We start from the raw sequence: 20,304 nt of genomic DNA on the forward strand, positions 1-20,304 counted from the left end.
TGGCTATGGAGCACATCAAAACCATTTCTACAGGTAGTGTAAATATCCATTGTTGGGAGCATCTGGCATCTTTCCGCTTCCAGCCCACAACAGCGAGTGCTCGACAAAAATTGGGGTTTGGCTAGCAGAGAAATGCAGGAGTGCCAGGGGCTGGGCTTGATGACAGGGGTTTGTTTTAGCTCAATTTTTACTGAGCTGGGATGATCAGGTATTGCCATTATTCCTCTCGGATTCCTCAAATTTCAGTCAGAGACAAGGCCATTGCTCTTGGGAAAATGGTCCTTGCTCCAGTAAAAGGTGCTGGATCTACCACGCATAGCTGGATGTGTGTCCAGCCTCCACGTCATCCCAGGACATAATTTCCATGGCCCAAACCAAACCTTTCTGCCCATAATAACCCTACTGCCAATAATGTTGTTACAACCGTGAGTTACGGCGTTCTCCTCCGAAGCCGCTTGGCTTTCCCATGTTCTACCATAATTATTCAAAGTACTGCCTAATTTGCCCATTATTACGGGCTTTATCAATTCCCCTGTTGCTGATTTGACATGCTGTGCTCAGCTCTGGCTGTTCTCACCCTCTGCTCTCCGGCAGTTTGCCAGAACTGATGGAAGCAAGGCACAACAAGGCTTTTCGTCTGGGCTTTGCCTGAGTCCTCCTGCGGTATGTTTTCCACCTGACTGATGCCATCCCTGGACCTTTATTACTGCAAAATGCCGTCTTCAAATAGGCTCCTGGTCCTCTCTGGAGCAATATGCACAGTGCTGGATTTGTTTGGATTTTTTTGTTCGTGCTGCTAAGAGCAAATTCCCATCAGAAAAGCCCATGCCCATCATTTATAATAAAGCTCTACAGTCCCCTGCCAGGCAGCGTGGTTCTGCATCATCCACTGACAGCCAGCCCTCTGCCTGGGTAAGAGATTTATTCCCTAGGAGATCGAGCAGTAATCAACCATCTCAAGACCTGAGCCACTGGCACGTGGGGCAGGTTTAACTGGCTGGCTCCTTTTGGTGATTTCGTAGGAGTTCACTGGTTCTGCGCTGATTTATAACATCGCCCAGACTTCCAGCTCACGCTGGTCCTTGCAGTGCCAGCCGTGCCTCGGTACTGGTGTGGATTAAGCACACAGGGATTAGAGTGGAAGGGATGGGGCAGAAAGTGCTATTTCTGTCCAGGTTCAGCTCCGTCATCTGTTGACAGCCTGGCATCGAGCTGTCATATGTCTCATCTGACGACTGTGGGTGTAGAGGCAGCAGAGGAGTTAATAGATGGGGGTTATTATTTTTAATAAGGCAGGAACCTGTGTCGGATGTGTGTGCTCCAGGCGAGGCTCCATACCGTAGCATCCTGGCAGCACCAGCACCAACCTCTGATGTTCAGCATCAGTGTCAGCCCTACAAAAGGCTGGGTTTCTTCTCACATCTTCATCCCAAGTTGCTTTCTCTTGCCCCCATCTCCAAGGGCAGGACGGGCTTTCACCATGCAGCTCACAGATGGTGTGCGGGATCTCATTCTGCCTTAGCGCTTTCCCTCACAGCTGCTCCCTCATTTACTGAGCAAAGTCCTTCTAAGTGGCAGCAGGACATTATTTTGTCTTAATGCCATCATTAAGGGCTTGGCAAAGGTGCTCAGTCATGCACTACCGAGGAAAAATGTGATGCCGGGCTGTCCAGGAGGCCAGAGCAGACCGGGAGCCTGCTTCCTAGAAGATGCTCAGATATTTCGGCTGGAGAGGAGGAGCTGACTGGGAGATCTCTACCCACGCCGTGCAGGTGGAGCAGCATCTCCTCTTGGCAAGGTGGTGATCAGTATCCGAAACAACCCAGCCCAGCTGCTTCAGGACGGCAAACCCCCAACCGAAACAATGACAGATGTGGCATAGAGAGAATCAAACCAAATAAAATCCCGGGCAATCAAACCAGAACGCACCAAAGGGAACCACAGAGGTGCTGGGAGAGCTGCGTGCTCCCCACCCTGCCGGGCAGTTCCTGGTTCTGCACCACTTTGATATCCTGCCTCAAGACGTCGCAAAAAACCAGCGAGTTCCCTAATCAGCACCAAAACCCGCATGACTGAGGACAGCAAAGCGGCGCTGCCCTTGTGATCAGCCGCCAGGAGCAGATGTTGGGCTGTGATAGAAGTGCTGCAGCCTCAAACCAAAGCTGTGCTTTCTTTCCTGCTGCAGTGCAGGGCTGTTTTCCACTGGAGTTCGGTCAAGGTTAGTCCAACCGCGCTGCTGCCGAAGCTCTGAAGTGACTTCATTTCAAAGACTGGATAATTCATTAAATCATGAGGACAGAATGGTTGGAAAGCCTCAGTTTTCAGAACAAGACCACCTTAGGAAGTCAGGGCACTGCTGGTTAAACACCGAATTTCTCACTTGCAATCGTATGGCTCCTTCATCAATAGTTTGGGTTGCAGGCATTGCCTCTCCTTCCCTGTAATACCAGTGCTGGGGAGCAAAACCATAGAAAAATATCAGAAAAATATCGGAAAAATGTGGCTGTTAGAAATGGGGCCAGCGAGCCAGCAGAAGAAGGAAGGAAGGCAAACAGGGAAGCTGAGGGCACGGCTCGTGAAGGATTTGGGTGGTAGCAGGGAGCTGCCCTCTGTAGTGAGCCAATGTCCCTGGGCAGAGGAGTGGGTGCCAGCACTGAGCACGCTGCAGGGCTTCCATATGGAGGTGACAGAAAGGCCACCCTTGTCCCCGCTGCTCGTGTTCAGGAGCACTCAGATGTGTCTGCTTTTCTTCTCTCTCTTTGGAGAACATTGTCTTTAATCAAGACTGCAGCTCCCCTGCAGCTCATGGCTTCACCTCAGATGTTTGCAGATGGTTAATAACTTGACTTTCAACTCTAAGTTGACAAAACAGCTGGTTTATTTCATAAAGTCAATTTAAACACTGTTTTTTGAAGGAAGGGAGAAAAAGGCCTTTAAGAAGGGAAGAAAGGAGAGCAGGAACTGACTGGCAGAGAATTTGGATGAGGAAGATGATGAAGAAAGGAAGGGAGCTGAGAATGTGATCCAAGAGAGGCTAAGTGTGAGATGACCACAGTGATTAGTTAAGACAAGAAGCTGCATAGAGACAGACAGAGAAAAAGTGTAAAAGCATTCGGCATGTTTGGTCTCACACTTGGTGTGTTTGGGCTCACAAACTGGAGGGCACGACAGCATCTGATCACTTCCTAAAATTCGGTTGGAATGGGACGCACCAGAGGAAAGTGCTTAAGTGAGAGGACCACGCTCACAGACACGGACATAGCACAAAGCAGTCAGGGTTCGTTGACGCTGAAAATTGAATTTACTTTCCTAGGATGAAAAGTAGGATCCTCCAAAGTGGCTTCTAGCAGGCAAAGTGGACAGAGGGGACACGGCTGACGTGAAGGCAAAGGCTGACAAGTTTTGAATTGCATTGTTTGCTGTAGAGTCTGCAGCCGCCGAGGACTCAACCCAGTGGGTGGGAGATGGGTATCTAAAATGAAGCATCCTCCTCCTCCAAGCTCATGGCTCCAAAAGAGGCACTGACCTTGTTCAAAGCAGCAAGGGGTCAACTTTGGGTGTCTGAACATAGGCACACCCTGCCTGGTACTATCTCCAAGGACCCTAAAACATACTCAGAGGACCTGTGTGTTGTCCTCAGAGGACTTCCAGCTGTGCTCCATGACCCAAATGTGCTCCTTTGTGGTGGGATGCTCAGGCTGCTGGAGCCCAGGCATTGCCCATATTTACAGGCAGCCCCCACTGCTCGGGCGCTGCTCTGTGCTTTTCCTGACATCCCCCCCGTTCCTTTGTTTCTGTTTGTCTGAGTTTTCATATGTGAATGTTTGAGCTTGTTTATCTGTTTCAGCTGAAAAACTCCAAAAGCTCCAGCAAAATGCTAATAAGCAGCATTAGCTGCAGTTAATTGAACTGCTTCTATGATCCTCCATAATTATCTCCTGGTACAGCACCCTGAGAAAGGCTGTCTAAGAAAGGCAGGATGGATGCCAGAGATAATCAGATACCAGATCAGGGAGAAGCATTTCGTTTTCTTATCCAAATTAAGATTTTTGGGGGGATTGATTACCTCACTAAATATTTGCTGTGGAGAGCAAACTAAGCTGGTTCTGGTGGGGACTGCAAAGGGAACGCCGGGTGCTCAATTATTTACAGACTTGCTTGGCTAGCTGAGCGTGCGCCAGGAATGCAAAGAGAGCCGTCACCGGGAATCTCATCGGAGATTTTTCATTGGGAGTAAAAAGCGAGCAATGACAAGGGGGAATGTTCTCCCGAGTCAAAATGCTGAAACTTGCCTGGTGATAAATTGAGCTGTCACCGGGGCTTGATTATCACATCCAGAGCGTGCCTTCCCCCAGTCTCTCCCCAAACTCCTTGAGTTTGCAGACAAGGAGCATATATTGGGCTGGCACAGACCTTCGAGGTCAGCAGGTGCAACTGCTTGCAATCACCACTGGTGCCTTTCGAAATCACCGTTAATAAAGGCTGTAGCTTGGTCCTAGCCCAGCTTGGAGGTCCTTTGTCAGCACGGTTGGGTTGGATGCTCTGTGCGTGGCTGAATCCTTGCTGCGCGGTCAATGCCTTGCTCGTCCTCCTCTTTCACAGCTCTCTGTAACTCACAGAGACAGCTCATAACAATTAAAAGCAGATTTATAAGCTGTGCATAGATGATACAAATTATCACAACATTTTATGAGCATGGTCCGGGAGAGCTCCAGTCACAAACCATACAATTGGCTTGTAAGAGAAGGAAAATTCATGGATTTTTTTCAAAATGGGAGTAGAAGTTGGCAGCAGTGGCTATTAATAAGCTATGAAAGATGGGTTGCTGTTCAGGAAGCTCAAATATCAATGAAAAGCTATATAGCCAAGCAGCACTAGCAGTGCGAGTGGTTTTTATACAGAGACATATATCAAAAAGAAAAGGAATCCTCGCAGTGGCATTGCATATCTCACTGCTTGCGGATGCTAAAACTGTTGCTAAAGATGTAGAAAATCTTTGGGGTACTGAAACTGTCTATTTAGGAAGAAGCAGTTAATGTCACTTTATATTCACTGCAAAATAAGAATTGCATGAATCCCAGACTGCAGTTTGGGTGGGCTGTGAGGAGATCATTGCATTGTCCATCTAATTGGGGCTGGCAAGTGACAGTCCAGCCTGTTAGGAGGAAAACGACCTCTAAGGATTCAGATTTCTTCTTGTCTCTGCTCACAGGTGCCTGATGGCACCGGCCACAGCTGGAGCTGTGATGTCAAACCTGGACCAGGGCCTGAGACCTCAAGCTGCTTCATCCCGGTTCCTTCCCACTTCTGCAGACACCGCTCGTGTTTATTCAGCCCATTATGATGTTTCTATTTGTTCAATTGTACCATTAACCAGGCAAGGTGCCAAAAAAGCATCTGCTAATATTCAGCATCTAATTATGACAATGATATGATTGCAAGTTCTGCTTTCCATGCTGTTAGGAGATGGTGCACTCCTCCACCTCTCCGTTGCATGAGGAACGGGCATTGCTGTAGGAAATCTCTGCAGTAATTGTCTCCAACCCTATTCTGCTTTCCTAAACTTCCTGGTGTTTGCCTTGCCATGGCCTTTTCCTCCTGCCCTGCTACTCTCATACCTGCTGCTTTGCTCCTGAGGAGAAACGTGGAGCAACAGTGGCACCGAGTGGGCACGCAGAGGAACAGGACAGCTAAGGCATGGCATAGGGGATGTTAGAGCAGGAGTACATGGGACTAAGACTCCCCATGAAATTTTTTTATGGTCAGGGGTCCACTGTACGGTCAGGATTCATAATGCACCTAGAGCTGGCAGAAATCCAGCCCTGAATGGGAGGTTGAGTTGAGGAACTCTGAGGACTCTGCCTCCAACATGGCTTGGGTGTACCAGGAAAGGCAAATACTGTTAGCCAGAAAAATGCCCAGGGCTTGGACCAACCTCTTGAAGGTCTTTGGACCCCATGCTGCAGCAATGAGTTTCACAGGTGAGACCCCTGTGAAGGGTTTGCAGGGTGTCACCATCACTGCTGATGCATCTCCCGGTTGCTCTTTCCATCCTCAGAAAAATACAAGACCCTCTCTGCAACTTTTGATTCAAAAGGTTCCTAAAAAACAGTGTTGGAGAAATGTCCCTCTGTTCTTGCTGGGATTCACAGCCTCTTTTCAACACCTGTGGGTGGTGGTGAGACACTGGGCTGAGCACACCTTGCTTTGACCCTGCGCAGCAGTCCTGGTGTTAAAACAACCTGGTTTGAATTTGTCAGTGCAGAGTGACCTGGGGATCCATCCTTTCCAGTACCCCCCCTCCAGCCTTCATGCTCTCCATGGGCCTTATAAGCAGTTAGCCTGTTTTTGTGTTTGAATAATTAACGAAAAAGTTAAATCCTAAAAGATTAAAATTAACCACTGCGAAATGTTGTTAGAATTAAGTGTAAAATCAATGATTGTCCTTTTTATAATTACAATTTGCTTCATTTTTTTTATGTGGTTTTAATGCGTTCTGGTGTCTTGACGTGAATTTTGTGCCTTTCCAGATTAAAAGCCATCCTTGTTACAGGTCTGCAGCCTCGCAGGGTGTAATTCAGATTCACTTCCATATCAGTGCCTGCCAGCAAGGACCGTGTGAGCGGAGAGCCAAAGGAAGAGGGCAGAGAACACAACTACTGCAGGCAGGGATGGAATGCAGCTGAGAGGAGCCGACTGTAGGGGAAGCTGGTGTTAATTACCTTTATAGCCAAACTCACAGCCTGATAAAAAAATATCCCCCTTGAGTAAGAGATAACGTAATTAATTTGCATGGGAGAGGTGTGATACGGACAGTGCCTGTGAATCCTGTCCAGCCTCCAGAAATGTTGGCATGGTCCAAACTTTCCTCTTTGCTCTGCAACAAATCAGTGACACTTGAATCCCCTCCATGGGGACGGATGCTTAATACGGGATGTGGTGATCTGGATGTGCTGCTGCTGATGCCCCTGAGGCCAAACTGATTTTCTGCACCCTCTGTGCTGGAGGTGGCCAAAGCCCCCCTTCCCCAGCCTGGCATAAGCACACGGGTGCCGAGCAGAAGCAGCTGCGCCTTTCTCCTTCCCTTCGGCAATTTTCTCCTTCTCCTTTCTCCGGGCCCATTTTTTATTCCTCGGGAAAGAAAAAAGAACAATGCCAGAAGGGTGAATTTAAGCCAAAAAGCAGTGATGCTCTTTGCGCACACCCGGCTGCGGCAGCTCCTCCACCGGCCCCTTCTGCCGGGTCCCCCTCGCTACCCCCCCATCCTTACACTGCCCCCCCCCTCTCTTTGTGCTTTTTTTCCTGCAACCGGAGAGCCCCGGAGGCCGCCTCCATCCCCATGGAAACTCCGGGCCGCCGGGGGCCACCCGCCCAGGCGGAAAGGGGCAGGCAGAGAGGGGACAAAGGGACCGGGGGGAAAGTGGGCGGCCGGAAAGCCGGGCTGGGGCGGCGGAGAAAAAGGCAGAAAAGCGGAGAAAAAGGCAGAAAAGCGAAAAAAAGGGGCAGAAAAGCGGAGAAAAAAAAGGCAGAAAAGCGGAGAAAAAGGCAGAAAAGCGAAAAAAAGGGGCAGAAAAGCGGAGAAAAAAGGCAGAAAAGCGGAGAAAAGGGCAGAAAAGCGAAAAAAAGGGGCAGAAAAGCGGAGAAAAAAGGCAGAAAAGCGGAGAAAAGGGCAGAAAAGCGGAGAAAAAAAGGCAGAAAAGCGGAGAAAAAAAAAAAAAAAAAAGGCAGAAAAACGGAGAGTGCAACGTGGCAAAAGTTGAAGGCTGAAAGAAAAGGGATGGGGCCGGGGCTTGGGGAGCGCTGGGGGTCCCCGCAGAGAAACGGGGAGGGGGGGGACGGGACTCGGAGCACGGCCGGAGATGGGGAGGGGGCTGCAGAGGGACGAAGGCAAAGCAGCGAGCTGGGGGCAGCACAGAGCCGGGGAGCCGCGGGCTGGGCTGGTAAGTGATGGGCAAGGGCCTGGGTAAGCCATGGGCAAGGTTTGGGAAATCCTGGGGCTGTTTCGGAGCCCGGGGGGTGGCCCCCACCGTGCTCCCCCCCCCCCCCCCTCTGGGAGTTTGGGGGTCTCGGGGGGTTGTCCCCACGCCATCCCGGCGCAGCCAGCTCTCAGGAGAAACTGAGGCACGACCCTCGCCGTGCTACAGGAGGATGGCGATGTGCTGCCGAAGGAGTCGTTTTAGGGGGAAAAATTTGGTTTGGTCAAGTACAAATAGCGTGGTGCTTATAAAATGGGCCCTGGACATAGGCATGGGGCACGACCGGGTCCTCCTGGAGGCATTGATCTCCACCACAGCTGGAAGTTTTCTTGGCGTGGAGGTGCTGGTGGGATGCAGAGCTTGCTGATCCCCTTTTTTTTCTGTAAGGAATGGGACAGAGGGACTGGTTTTTCCTTCTAGGTGCTTCAGAACAAAGTGTTGGTACTGCAGACTGCGGGGCAGAGATTTCTCAGGAGCAGCATCCTGCTGGTGGGATTTGCGCATGGAAAGTCCTTTGAGGGAGGCAAAAGGAAGGATTTTATCCTTGCTCTTTGTGTTTCCAGTGCTGAGGTCTGGAAGTTCCCAGCTCCTCTGCTTGTAGGCTTGTGGTGCCACCAACTGCGCAGCACCAGGCCATGGGAGGAAACTTTTCGTTGCCTGCCTTGATCTCCTGCTGCTCACGGGGGGGAGCATCTCCAGCAGCTGCTGAGCTCTGCACAGGCTGCTTGCTGCTTTCCGGGTGGCTTCGCTCCCAAGTGCAGCATTTGCTTCATTCCCAGTGCCCAAAAGAGAACGAAAATTCACTTTTCACAGGTATGCCAAGCCAGTAGGGATGCGGTGCCAACCAGACCTCATTGTCCTAGGACAGCTGGTGGAGTAGGTGACCAAAAAGGAGGCTCAGTGAAACCTCCAGCCCCAGCCAAATTGGCAGCAGAGCAGAGCTGGGGTACCCCAGCCGGGGCCAAACAATTTGGTGGTGCAAGACAGGGGGCAGCGCTTACCCTGCGGGAGTACGCTCTGTCTTGGACACCCAAGGGCCCTCCCTCCTGCAGACATTTTGGGGAGCTCAGCTGAGGATGTGCTGGGTAAAATCTGCTGGTGCTGGGCACCTGCGTTGCTCCAAGTTTCTCTTGGCTGCACGTCCAGGATCCCTGCTGAGGATGCGCTGCTGTGGGTGGTGGCATGATGGGGGGCACCCAGGTAATTCTCGCAGCTGCCTGTATCTGGTCTTGGCCATTTTGCTCTGCTCCATCTGAAAAATAGGCTCAAAGGGGGACTGGAGAGGGGGACTTTTCCTATTACTACCCTGGTGGTTTTTAGTCTGTGTCTGTGCTCAGTTTTTGCTGTGTGACCTTAGAGTCAAAATTTGTGAAAATTTTGTGAAAATTTGTGAAAATTGCCACAATGATTTTCACAATGGCAAACACAAGGCTAGTCTGTAGGTATCTTTACTTGTGCTCTCATTTGAGCCAATCTCAATTTCACTTCTCTGCTTTGGGGACGGGACCCAGCCTGCTCCCCAGAAATATCTGCTCTTGTCTTCTGCTGCTCGGGTGCTTCATTTCGCCCTGGTGGTTATTGCTTCAGCATCCTGACAGGAGCCGGTCGTGCCCTCTTGTTTCATCTGTCTTATCTGGGATGTGAAAATACCTCCTGCTGGGATTAACTCCTGCAAAATGCAAATCGAATGGTTGTACACATCCTGGTCATAAAAGATTACAGTTGAGCTGCCCTTAAAGAGCATCTGCTGTAATTTTACCGTAAGCTTGCGGAAAATCAGCCGCTTGCTGAGTTGTGGCCACGTCCACGGGTGTCAGTACAGCCACCAACACCAGCCTGTAGCACCGAAGGCAAAAGTTTCCATGTCTTGGGATGAGATTTTTATTATCAGAGGGAGCAAAATGCTGATGGATGATGCCTTGAAAAATGATGATGCCTTCTAAGTGGTCCCAGACCCAGTCCTGTGCCGAAAGACACCGCAGAGGGTTGGAGACACGGGGGAGGTGGGGGTCAAACCAAGCACCAGGTCCCTGGCTGCATTTTGGGCATGCTGGGGTATTGCTGATCTGGCTGGAAAAAAATAATGGGGGGGTGAACTGGATTTTCTGTGCTGTTTACTTAGGTGTGCAAAGAGATTTTTGAATCTCCCAGCACTGACGATGCTGCCCTGGAGCACTTTGATGGAAGGTGCTGTCGCTGCGCAGGTGAGAGGTGCTTCAGCAACCTTGAGGCTTTGTCTTCTAAAAGGCTTTTCCCAGCTGTTTATCAGGTGGGAAATTATCTTGGTTCACCCTGGGCCCTTGCGTCTTTGTTTGTGGCTTCACAACTACAGCAAATTGATGCTGGAAGGCAGCTGGGGATGAGCTGGGGGTTGAGTTGTGCTTTGCTTGGACCCCCTGCAGCTTTTGGCCTCCCCTAACCCTTACGTGCTGGGGACATTTATGAACACCGCACAGCATTAGAACCATAAACATCTTTGTATCTAAATGGGAGAATTGCTCTGGTCTCAAAACATGCTGCCCAGCAAACTGAATTTCATTGTCATCGCCCACAGGGGGATTGGCGTCCCCTGGCACCAAAAGTAACCGGCCTCTGGGCTGCTCGCTCCAGTTTCTTCTTTCCAAATTTTTGAATGTGGAGGTGACCGAGGGACAGGCAGCATCTTGGCAAAGACTGGCCAAAATGGTGAAGATGCAAGGATGGTGGAAAGTGGCCTTGAGCGCTGAAGGCTTTTGAACCTCATTCATCCTCCAATTCGGGGGATGTAGCCTCCCAAAACTGCATTAAAAGAGTCGGTTGGTGTCCTGTCCTCCCACGAGGAACCCACACGGTGCAGCCACGGGGCTGGGTGAGATTTGTTTCCTCTTTGCTGCTGGATATCAGCACGTTATTACTTTGTTGAAGATTTATTATCGGGCATTTTTTAAGCTCTGCCTTTACTCACCCTGCAGACTTAATGCTTTCTCGAGGTGCACGTGGGGTTACAGCACCACACTGGCACTGCAGTTGGCTTACAGAGTCATTTATTTCAAGGATTATTGATTTACCGGCTATCTCTTGCAGCAGGTGGGGTTTTGTCTGATAGAGGTTAAACCCCTGTCTTCCGTCCCAATGCTCGGAGCAAAATTTCGGCTTCTTCCAAGGAAAATCGGAGCAAAAAGGGAAAAATGGTGGTACTCATTTCCCACCTGTCCCACCAGCATTTTGCATTCCTGCCCTTCAGAGCCTCAGTTGCCCTTTTGCCAACTGAAAAAATACTCATCAAGGTAACCGAAAACCCAATCAAAGCCCCAGAACATCCAGTAATTCCCATTTCCAGTAATGGGAAAAAACAAACGCTTTGGTTTCACCTGGGACGTGCTGAGGTAGTTACCGCCGTGCCTCTTTTCTGTAGCACCGCAGGACTTCGTGGCCCAATTTTTCCCTAATTAAGAGTGTGTTTGGGAGTAAATGATACTCGAGAAATCACGCAGTTTGGAAATGCAGAATGTGGGTTGTCACAGCAAGGAATCGCGTGCACTGTTTGATCAGTTGTGTAGTAGCTCGGAGGATGTAAAAGGATGTAAAGGAATGTTTCCTCTTGTTTTGTCACCTTCTAAAATTTTTCCAGCGGAAGATACACTGAGAGAAAAATTAAAGCCTTGATCGCCAGCTTGCTTAAAATCCGATGGCTGCTTTTTCTTTTACTTCTCTGCTTAAACCACAGGTTTCTCCATTTTCCATCACGACAAACGGAGCTTTCTTCATTACTGCCAGCATTTGGTGCCACAAGCTAAATCCTCTTTCATCTTTATCTCTTGGCTTCTGCGATGAGAAGGCTGCGATGATGCGCTGGGAGATGCAGCAATTAACTCTGCTCCAGGATTTAGCTCTGCCCTCGGTTGAGCGAGAGATGCTGCGGAAAGGTTGCCAGAGATGCAGACACAAATCCTCCATCCAGGTTTTTGCTGCATCCCTGCTGCTGAGGGAGATATGGATCATAACCAGAATTATTGCCCGTCCCCGGGAAAGGAGGGGATGCTGAGAGATGTCGATTTGCAAGGGAGATGGATCTGGGCGCCGGGTTTTTGTGCCGCCTCGGTGCCATGCGGCGGGTGTCCAAGACGCCCCGGTGATGCGGGGGGTGCGGGATTTTTCAGTTCTGGTGCCGATGCTGCTCTCATGGTGAGGTCTCTGTGGCGCAATGGACGAGCGCGCTGGACTTCTAATCCAGAGGTTCCGGGTTCGAGTCCCGGCAGAGATGATCTCCAGGCAGGTGTCTCTTTTATTTTATGCATGTTCCATCGTAGATACCAATCCGTCGCGTTGATAACACCCCTGAAGGCTTGAGAGGGGAGATAATGACTTTTCACGGCACCGTCTCCGCTGCAGATGCTCCTAACGGGTGTGTGGCACAGAATGACGGAGTGGTAGGGGTTGGAAGGGACCTTGGAAGATCATCCAGCCCAATCCCCCTGCCAGAGCAGGAACACCTACATCAGGTCACGCAGGAACTCATCGTATCGTTGGATGTCAGCGAGCAGAGCCCACCTCACTCCTCCTCCTACTTATTCCCCGTGCTAGGAGCACTGGTGTACAGGCACCCCCCATCTAAGGTGTGTTTCTTGCCCCAATATTCCCCTTTCCTCATTCCTTTTGGTAGTTCCTGAATGCCTTGATGTTTTTACCCCATTTGTTTCCCCCCAAACTGCTCATGGGCCCTGTCTTTGATGCCTTGTTGAGAAAACTGCTGGGCTTTCCAGTAGAAATCGGGTGGTCAGGAAGCGGTTTAGAGCCTCGCGTTGAGACTTCCTTTGGTAGACACGGTCATTTGTTTCAAATGTAGGTCAACAAAAATGTAGGGCCGTGTTCTGAGTTCCCACCTCATAGAAATCCTTTGGAAGTGCTCTTGACTTTCATATTCTTATACAGAAGATTTGTGTTTGGCAGCCACCTCCATACCCCATGGAAATTTATCATCCTACGTAGCAAATTGACTTCTTCCTTCACAGGTGTTCGAAGCCGTGAGTGTGTAATCTCACGCAAATAAATAATAAATAAAGACTTGCTATAAGCATTGAGAAAGAAAACGGGGAGCTGCGTGTGGTTGTGGCTGGGGTTCGGAGTTGACTGGGTTTCAACGGGGGCTGCCAGCGGACTTTTCCAGGCTACCGCAGCATTTTTTTTGTGGTGACAACGTGCTGAAGGTTGAAGGAGGGACCATAGAATGGTTGGGTTGGAAGGGACCTCTACGGATCACCTCGTGCCAGCCAAAAATCAGAATTAGCTTTTATTTTGTTGTCTGGCCTTCTGTGTCTGTCCTCTGCAGGGCTCCGGGAGGTGCTGAGGGGCTCCCTGCATCACACCTTATCTCGTGGCTTCATTGATGAAGGTGAGCTTCAAATTGTTGTATTGGTGCTTTGGGTTGTGTGTTGAGCCTGTGTGTCCCAAAGCCAATGGTGCTCAAATGATAAAATCATAAAATCCAGGCAAAGACTGCAGGGCTAGCTTGGTCTGCGCCTTGCTCTCGCACATTTTGGGGCAGCTGTGCTGAAATGGGGCTTCCACAAGAAGCTGAGTGGTACCATGGGTCCCAAAACTGTCCCGTGCCTCTCACAACCCATTCAACATGATCCTTCCAGGGGACAAGCAGCAGAAACCTGCCTGTTTCTTGCCCGTTGGTGTCTGACCTCCAGCACAGAGAAAGGGTCAAAGAAATTGCAAATTTAACCTCAAAAGAGCTTGAGAATCCTGCCACTGGGTGATGGATGGACCCCAAGACACTGGGGGAGGAGTGAAGCAAAAAGCCTTATGTGAAGAGGATCCATTGCAGCTCATCTTCTCTGGGGGAAAAAGAAATAAAGAAACGGGCAAACAAACAAAGAAACGAAAAACAACAACAAAAAAAAATGCAGACGGTCACCCAGGAGGATTGGAGTCTCCCTAGGGAGCAGAGGAGGCATCTCAGAGGGGCTGCATGAAGCAAGGGCTGGATGAGGCTGTGGTTTCAGGGTGAGCCCTGAATCTGCTATTAAATGAGGTGTGGAGAAAAAAAAAAAGTCATTAAGGACTGGACATTATAACAACCCAAAGGCTTCCGGTGAGTGGGGTTGGTTCTTTGCATAAGTGTAATAAAACCAAGTGCTATTTCCTTCCTTTTTTCTCAGAAAAGCATCTCCACGCAGGGGACATCAGGGTTGCCCTCTGCAAGGGGAAGTCACCAAGCTCTGGACCCCCAGTCTGGGATGGCGGGGAGCAGAGCCCTGCTCCTCCTGGGTGAGTGCGACCGCAGGGGCTGGGGGCTGCTGGCGTGGACGTGTGTCCCCAAAAAGCCACAGGGACCCAGTGAGCATCAGCAAGGGCAAAGGTGACCCCCGTCTCCGGCACAGGTTCCGCTGGGTGCCCCTCACACCCCTTTGGGGCATGTCTGGGGGGGTTCACTTTGCCTGGGTAAGGGAAGATTTTTGTTTCTCCTGCCAGGTGGAGGAGATTTGGATGGAGCAGTGGTTGCCCCTGTCACGACAGAGGCTTAGGGCTTCCTTTTTGGGGTGGCCTTGTTGCTGGGGAAGAGGGAAACGAGGGTCCCAGCAAGGCTGGTGGGCATCAGCATGGTGGGGCTGGGGATACCAAACCATGGGGTGATTTGGAGGTGCTGGTGGGCGTCTCGGCGACCTGGCAGATCTTGCCAAGACTTTTCTTTTAGGATGGGTTTTAGGACATCCAAGGGCAGGCTCACTGCTCTCTGTACTGCAGAATGCCCGGCAGATGCTTCCCGGTGGTGCTCACCCCCTTCTTTTCCTCCTTTCAGCTCAAGTCCTCGGCCTTGCTGGTGAGTCCTATTTGCTGGCAGGTTTTTGGTGAGAGCCCATGGGTTCTTGGTGAACGAGGTGGCAGGGACGTCCCCTCGCACGGCCACAGGGCACGGCACGGCTTTGCTGTGCCTCCCCATGCTGCCTGTCTTGAGGGCAGCACCAGCCACCAGCTCAGCCGACCCTCTGAAAGACAAAGCCCCCCAAAACCCCACCAACACCCTAAAAACCCTAAGTCAGCAGCAGGGTCCTGCCTTCTTCCCCCATCCCAACCCCTGTGCTCAGGGCTGGGGGCTCCCTGCCGCACACGGCGATGTGCTGATCCCTGTCCTGCCCTCACCTCCCCTCCTGCCTGGACCCTTCACAGCCACGGAGATGGCTCTGCTAACCACGGACCCCCCCTGGAGCACGATATTTCGAGGAGAGAGCGTTACCCTGCGGTGCCGGGGCTCCCAGCCCTCGGGGCAGCAGCCCACAACCTGGTACCACAACGACAAGATCCTGGCGCGCACGGCCACGGACACGTACAGGATCACAAACGCCAGGCAGAAACAGACGGGCACGTACAAGTGCCAGAGCCCCGGCTCCGTGGCCAGCAACCCCATCACCTTGATCGTCTCCTACGGTGAGTGATGTGACCTGGGCTGAGCTCTGCTCGCCCGTGCTCCACGGCTTCGCTCTGGGACAAACGGAGATCCTCTAAGCATAAGGAAGGCGGTGGTGTTGGTGTTGGGGCACCACGAGCTGGGGTTTGGGGACTTTTGGCCTCCCTATCCCTGCACGATGCATCTCTTTTATAGAATCGTAGAGATTCTATATCATAGAATCGTAGAATCGTGGAATTCTCTTCTCCATGCTCAAGAGCCACAGCTCCCTCAGACAGCCTCCAAATGAGAGGTGTTCCAGCCCTTTGGCCATCCCCGTGGCCTCCCCTGGACTGGCCCTAATAGCTCCGTGTCCTTCTGGTGCTCCAGGGGGGGTCTCAGGAGCGCAGAGCAGAGGGCACCGTCCCCTCCCTGCCCTGCTGCCCACGCTGCTTTTGGTTCAGCCCAGCATCAGGTTTGGCTTTCTGGGCTGTGAGTGCACTTTGCTGGCTGATTCCAAGTTTTTCATCCACCGGTACCCCCAAATCCCCCTTTGTGGGGCTGTTCTCACTGCATTCAGCACCTGGTCCGTGCTGATTGAGGTTTGGGACTACCCCAGTCCGGGTGCAGGACCTTCAGCAATTGCTCCTGGGGTGTCGTGCAGATTGGCTGATCCTCCAGGTCCCGTCTCACGCGGTGTTCGAGGGCGAGCTGCTGTGCATGCAGTGCCGGGGCTGGGAGCCGGGGAGCGTGACTTCGGTGCAGTATTTTAGGGACGGAGCAGACATCACCACCCGCTACGCCTCGGACAAGCAGCTCTGCATCCCCCGGGCTGAGACCCAGCAGAGCGGCAGGTATCGCTGCATGGGCCAGATGAACTCCTTCTTGTCGGTAATAAAAAGGGAATCTCAAGAGTTACACGTTTGTATCAGAGGTAAGAAATTCCTGGGGGTCTTCGGGCCTTCCCAAAAGTCAGAGGGTGTGGAGCTCTGTATGATGGCTGAGCCAGGTCCATGCTACCAGTGCAGGAATTAAATTGAACCCCGTGCCCACAACCGCAGAGACCTGGCCGGTTACATCCAACCCTGGCTCTGGGGTGCTCCCTGCACCCGAATTGGGGTCTTGGTCCCGTGCAGCCTTGTCCTGGTGGGGTGGGGTGACTGTCCCTTCCCTCGGGCATCTTGAGCAGCCCCAGAAGCTCCCTCCAAGGAGATGCCCCCTGACAGCTCCCGGGAGGGTTTGTATGTACCTTCCAATTCAAAAGAAAGAACAAAAACCCAAAAGAAAGAACAAAAACCCAAAAGAAAGAACAAAAACCCAAAAGAAAGAACAAAACCCCTCTTTCCTTTCCCCAGAGCTCTTCTCCTCCCCAGTGCTGAGCGTGGCCAGCTCAGCGGAGACCCTTGAGGGGAGCCCCCTCAACCTGAGCTGTGTCACGCACCTCAGCCCCCACAGCCCCCGCACCATCCTCTGGTACCTCTTCTACCGAAACGGCACGGTCCTTCAAGGCCCCAAAACCTCCTCCAAGTACCACGTGCCGATGGTGGGGCTGGCGGACACGGGCTCCTACTCCTGTGAGGTGCGGGCGGAGAACTCCAGCATTTGGAAGCAGAGCGCCCAGGTCCCCATTGCTGTCAGAAGTGAGTTTTTGGGGTGCTAGGGACCGGTGGGGGGTGCAGGCAGGGGGTGCAACCCCTGAGGGGGTCCCGGAGACGTGTGGAGGCTGTGGGGTTTGGCACAAAGCCACGCCACTTTACAAAACCCCAAATTTCCCATGCCTGCAGCTACACGCTCAGCTGTCCACTGGTCCTGCTGCCGGCACAGTGTGGTTTCGGGTTTTGTTTTCGGTGTGTTTCGGTTTCCCTTTGGGTTCGACTTCTGTTCTCTCTCACGCTGCATCTCCATCCCGTCTCATCTCTCATCACCCAGCATTCCCAGTCATTCACTGTTTGGGAAAAAAAAAATTGAAAAAAATGCCCAGTTTCATTGGGAACATCTATACTGGAAACCAGTATGTTTCCTCTCTCCCCCCCATCTCGCAGGAGTCCCCATCTCAGGGGTGTCCCTGGACGCGCAGCCCCACGAGGGGCAGGTGATGGAGGGGCAGCGCCTGGTGCTGAGCTGCTCGGTGGCTGCAGGCACGGGATCCATCTCCTTTTCCTGGCACCGAGAGGGCTCCGCAGAGGTTTTGGGAAGGGGCACCCGTTACGAGATCCCGTCAGCCCAGCGAGACGACGACGGGCACTATTACTGCGTGGCCTCCAACGGGGGTGTCCCAGCCCAGAGCCCGCGGCTGCAGGTCACGGTTGTGGGTGAGTGGCATCAAGGGGACATTGCTGGGAGGAGGAGACCCAGGACTGGGTCTCAGAGCTGGTCCCAGCCCCAGCTGTAAGGCCAAGGAGCTGGGCTGCGCAGAACAGGACCAGCACGGGGCCAGCGAGCGGCTCAGCTCCCCGAAAGTCTCCCAGCCACGTGCTGGTCCTCTCTGTATGAAAAAAGAAGATGGTTTAATTGGCATCTAGCGGTGCTGACATCTCCTAATGGCTTTTTTCCGTTCCTGGGTCCTTGCATTGGGCGCACAGGACTGGCTGAGGTCCAGATTGAGATTTGAGTATTTGAGGTGCTGGTGTTAGAGCCGAGGGCTTAGTGCCGTGGCATGGCTAACAGAGGCTCCCCGTTTTTGGCTGGGTAATCCTCCGAAGTCCACGAATTCCAGCATCAGGCCCACGTGGCGTTTCCAAGTTTCCCCGAGTCCTCAGGGGGTGTTTGTTTCTCAGGTGTCTCCTCGCTCTTCTACTGCCATATCAGAGCACCGCTGCTGCTGGCAGCCTTGGGGTCCCTGCTGTCCGGGCTGCTTGCTGTCCACGTCCTCACGAGCAAAGACCCGAAAGGAGCGAAGCAGTGAGTGGGACCCCCCACGAGAGCACCTGCATATGTATGGGATGCACACCAGGAAAGAATGCTTGTGGGGCACCTCCAACCCACAAGGGCACCATGGAAATGAGGCAAACGAGCGTCCCCACGGCCCCTGCGCTGTCCCTCAATGTGTATTGACAGAGGTGCTTCTGGTTTCCTGCACGTGCTGCCCAATAAAGCACTTCTGAGCGTGGAGATTTGTGCTTGCCTGTGTGGGACGAACACAAAGTAGGACCCTAGACAACAGGTATGGTGCAACTTTGGCTCATCAAAAAGTGCTCCCAAGAGAAGCCTTTGGGTACACCTCAACTCCCTTGGGGAGCCTTTACGCAACCCCACAGGACACAGGACTCTGCACCTTCTCTCTTTCGAAAGAACCCTAAGCGTATCCGTGTCTGTAACGATCAATGTAAACCAACCCTAACCCTAATCATAGCCCTAAACCTAACCAAAACGCGCACCCTCGCCCTAATGACCATAACCCTAAACGCAAACCTGACCCTAAAGCTAAGCTAATCCCTAAACCCAACTCTAACCCTAAACCCAACCCTAACCGGTATCTAACTCTGACGGTGGCTCTAACCCTAAAACTACTCCTAAACCTAACCCTATTATAACTCTAACCCTAATCCCCAAACAACCAATGACACTAATCCTAAACTGCGGAGCTAAAATAACACACAGAGCTAATCCTAACCCTCGCCCTAACCCTAGCCCTAACACTAACCCTAAACCAGTTGGGCCCAATTCCATTTGAGGGCATGTGCCCATTTAATGCACACCGCCCAACTCCATATAAGGTCATGTGCCCATATAAGGCATACCACCCAACTCCATATAAGGTCATGTGCCCATATAAGGCACACCACCCAACTCCATATAAGGTCATGTGCCCATATAAGGCATCCCACCAACTCCATATAAGGGCATGCTGCCCTGCCCTCCATTGTGAGGTCACACCGCGCACCCTATAAATTCCAAGCGCACGGCCCCCCCATGGCCAGTAGCAGACGCTGTCTGTGCACTGGTGCGACTGGTGCGACTGGCAGTAGACGCTATAGGGTCAGGGGCTGCCGGCCCTCGCAGACCCAGTGAAGGTGACCCGACGGTCAGTGGCCAAATCAGTCAGAGTTCACCCAATTCTTCCTGTCCCCGTGGCCATGGTGCGGGACGTTGCAGGAAGGGGACCGATGGCCCCCAGCCGCCCCGCACCCCGACGGGGCCCGGCGCAGCTCAATGGCAGCCCCGCGCAGCAGGAGGAGCGCAGGCTGGAGCTGCAGGCACTGCGTGCCAAACTGGAGGCCGAGCGCCTCCACAACCAGGAGCTGCGGCGCCATTTCGCCGCCGAGATTTCCAAAATGAAGGAGGCGGAGGAGAGGGAGCGGCAGCTGCTGGTGCAGCAGCTGCAGTGCGAGTGGGAGAGGCAGCAGGCCCTCGACGCGCAGCGGCTGCAGGAGCAGCAGCGGCTGCAACGCGCCACCGAGACCCGGCAGATGCTGCGGTGGAAGGCGGCCGAGCTGCAGGCGGCGCAGGAGCCGCTGCAGAAGGAGCTCGACGCGACCACGCACCAAGCGCGGGAGCTGCAGCGGCAGCTGGCCGACGAGCTGCGGACGCCCTGCAGGAGCAGCAGCGCGGCCCGCGCCAAGCTCCAGGCTGTCCTCAAGGAACTGCGCTGGGAGACGCATGGGGACCAGCCCGCCCGCATCCGCCAGCTCCAGCATGAGCTGGAGCTGGAGAAGAAGCTTTTCATCAAGTTCATCGTGGCGGGCTTCGAGGATGAGCAAGAGGACAGCCAGGGAACAAAGGGCCAAGAAGGGCCCTTGGGCAAGGCAGAGCCAAAGATGCCAACACGGGCTCAGCCTGCCCGGGATGCAGCTCAGCAGGGAGCCAAGGAAAGCTGTGGCTCCGAAAAGGGCAGCAGCCGTCCTGTGAAGGACGCTCAGGTCCAGGTGAGGAGCCAGGCTGAGGAAGCTGGGGGGGAGAAGGCTCCAGGGAGGCCTAGGGGCGGCCTGAGGTCCCTAGAGGGGGCTACGGGAAAGC

At 52.7% G+C, this 20,304-nt stretch overlaps 2 protein-coding genes and 1 non-coding gene across 23 annotated transcripts in view; all 3 read left to right on the forward strand.

The window, feature by feature from the left end:
- Positions 1 to 7,413: 7,413 nt before the first annotated feature.
- LOC137845564 (Fc receptor-like protein 4) lies at positions 7,414 to 18,459 on the forward strand. 21 transcript variants are annotated; one of them, XM_068662888.1, is made up of 10 exons: positions 7,414 to 7,940; positions 8,397 to 9,176; positions 10,099 to 10,180; positions 14,123 to 14,231; positions 14,659 to 14,784; positions 15,132 to 15,389; positions 16,013 to 16,282; positions 16,704 to 16,988; positions 17,391 to 17,660; positions 18,126 to 18,459. In XM_068662888.1, the coding sequence occupies exons 3-10, from the start codon at positions 10,136 to 10,138 to the stop codon at positions 18,251 to 18,253; spliced, it is 1,491 nt and encodes a 496-aa protein (XP_068518989.1). In that variant the 5' UTR covers positions 7,414 to 7,940; positions 8,397 to 9,176; positions 10,099 to 10,135; the 3' UTR covers positions 18,254 to 18,459. The 21 variants fall into 21 exon arrangements, with proteins under 21 accessions (XP_068518989.1, XP_068518985.1, XP_068518990.1 ...); XM_068662884.1 differs by lacking the exon at positions 10,099 to 10,180 and adding an exon at positions 11,683 to 12,571; XM_068662883.1 differs by lacking the exon at positions 8,397 to 9,176 and adding an exon at positions 11,683 to 12,571 and having other exon boundaries at positions 7,887 to 7,940.
- TRNAR-UCU (transfer RNA arginine (anticodon UCU)) lies at positions 12,146 to 12,219 on the forward strand. Its single transcript has one exon. It is a non-coding gene; the product is annotated as a tRNA-Arg (tRNA).
- A 995-nt stretch (positions 18,460 to 19,454) lies between the features above and the next one.
- Positions 19,455 to 20,304, forward strand: part of LOC137845415 (RIMS-binding protein 3A-like) — a 2,693-nt gene continuing 1,843 nt past the window's right edge. The window contains exon 1 of the mRNA XM_068662576.1: positions 19,455 to 20,213. Coding sequence (XP_068518677.1) covers positions 19,455 to 20,213 — 759 coding nt within the window. The remainder of the gene's footprint in view (positions 20,214 to 20,304) is intronic.

Source organism: Anas acuta, chromosome 28, assembly GCF_963932015.1.
Source record: "Anas acuta chromosome 28, bAnaAcu1.1, whole genome shotgun sequence".
Taxonomy (NCBI): Eukaryota; Metazoa; Chordata; class Aves; order Anseriformes; family Anatidae; genus Anas; species Anas acuta.

Bases quoted from the DNA above. Each gene is read 5' to 3' on its own strand.
- LOC137845564 (XM_068662884.1), top strand. From the start codon at position 12,317: ATGACTTTTCACGGCACCGTCTCCGCTGCAGATGCTCCTAACGGGTGT. The intron at 12,572-14,122 runs GTGTGTTTCTTG...CTTTTTTCTCAG, and splicing joins ACAGGCACCCCCCATCTAAG to AAAAGCATCTCCACGCAGGG. The intron at 16,283-16,703 runs GTAAGAAATTCC...TCCTTTCCCCAG, and splicing joins GTTACACGTTTGTATCAGAG to AGCTCTTCTCCTCCCCAGTG.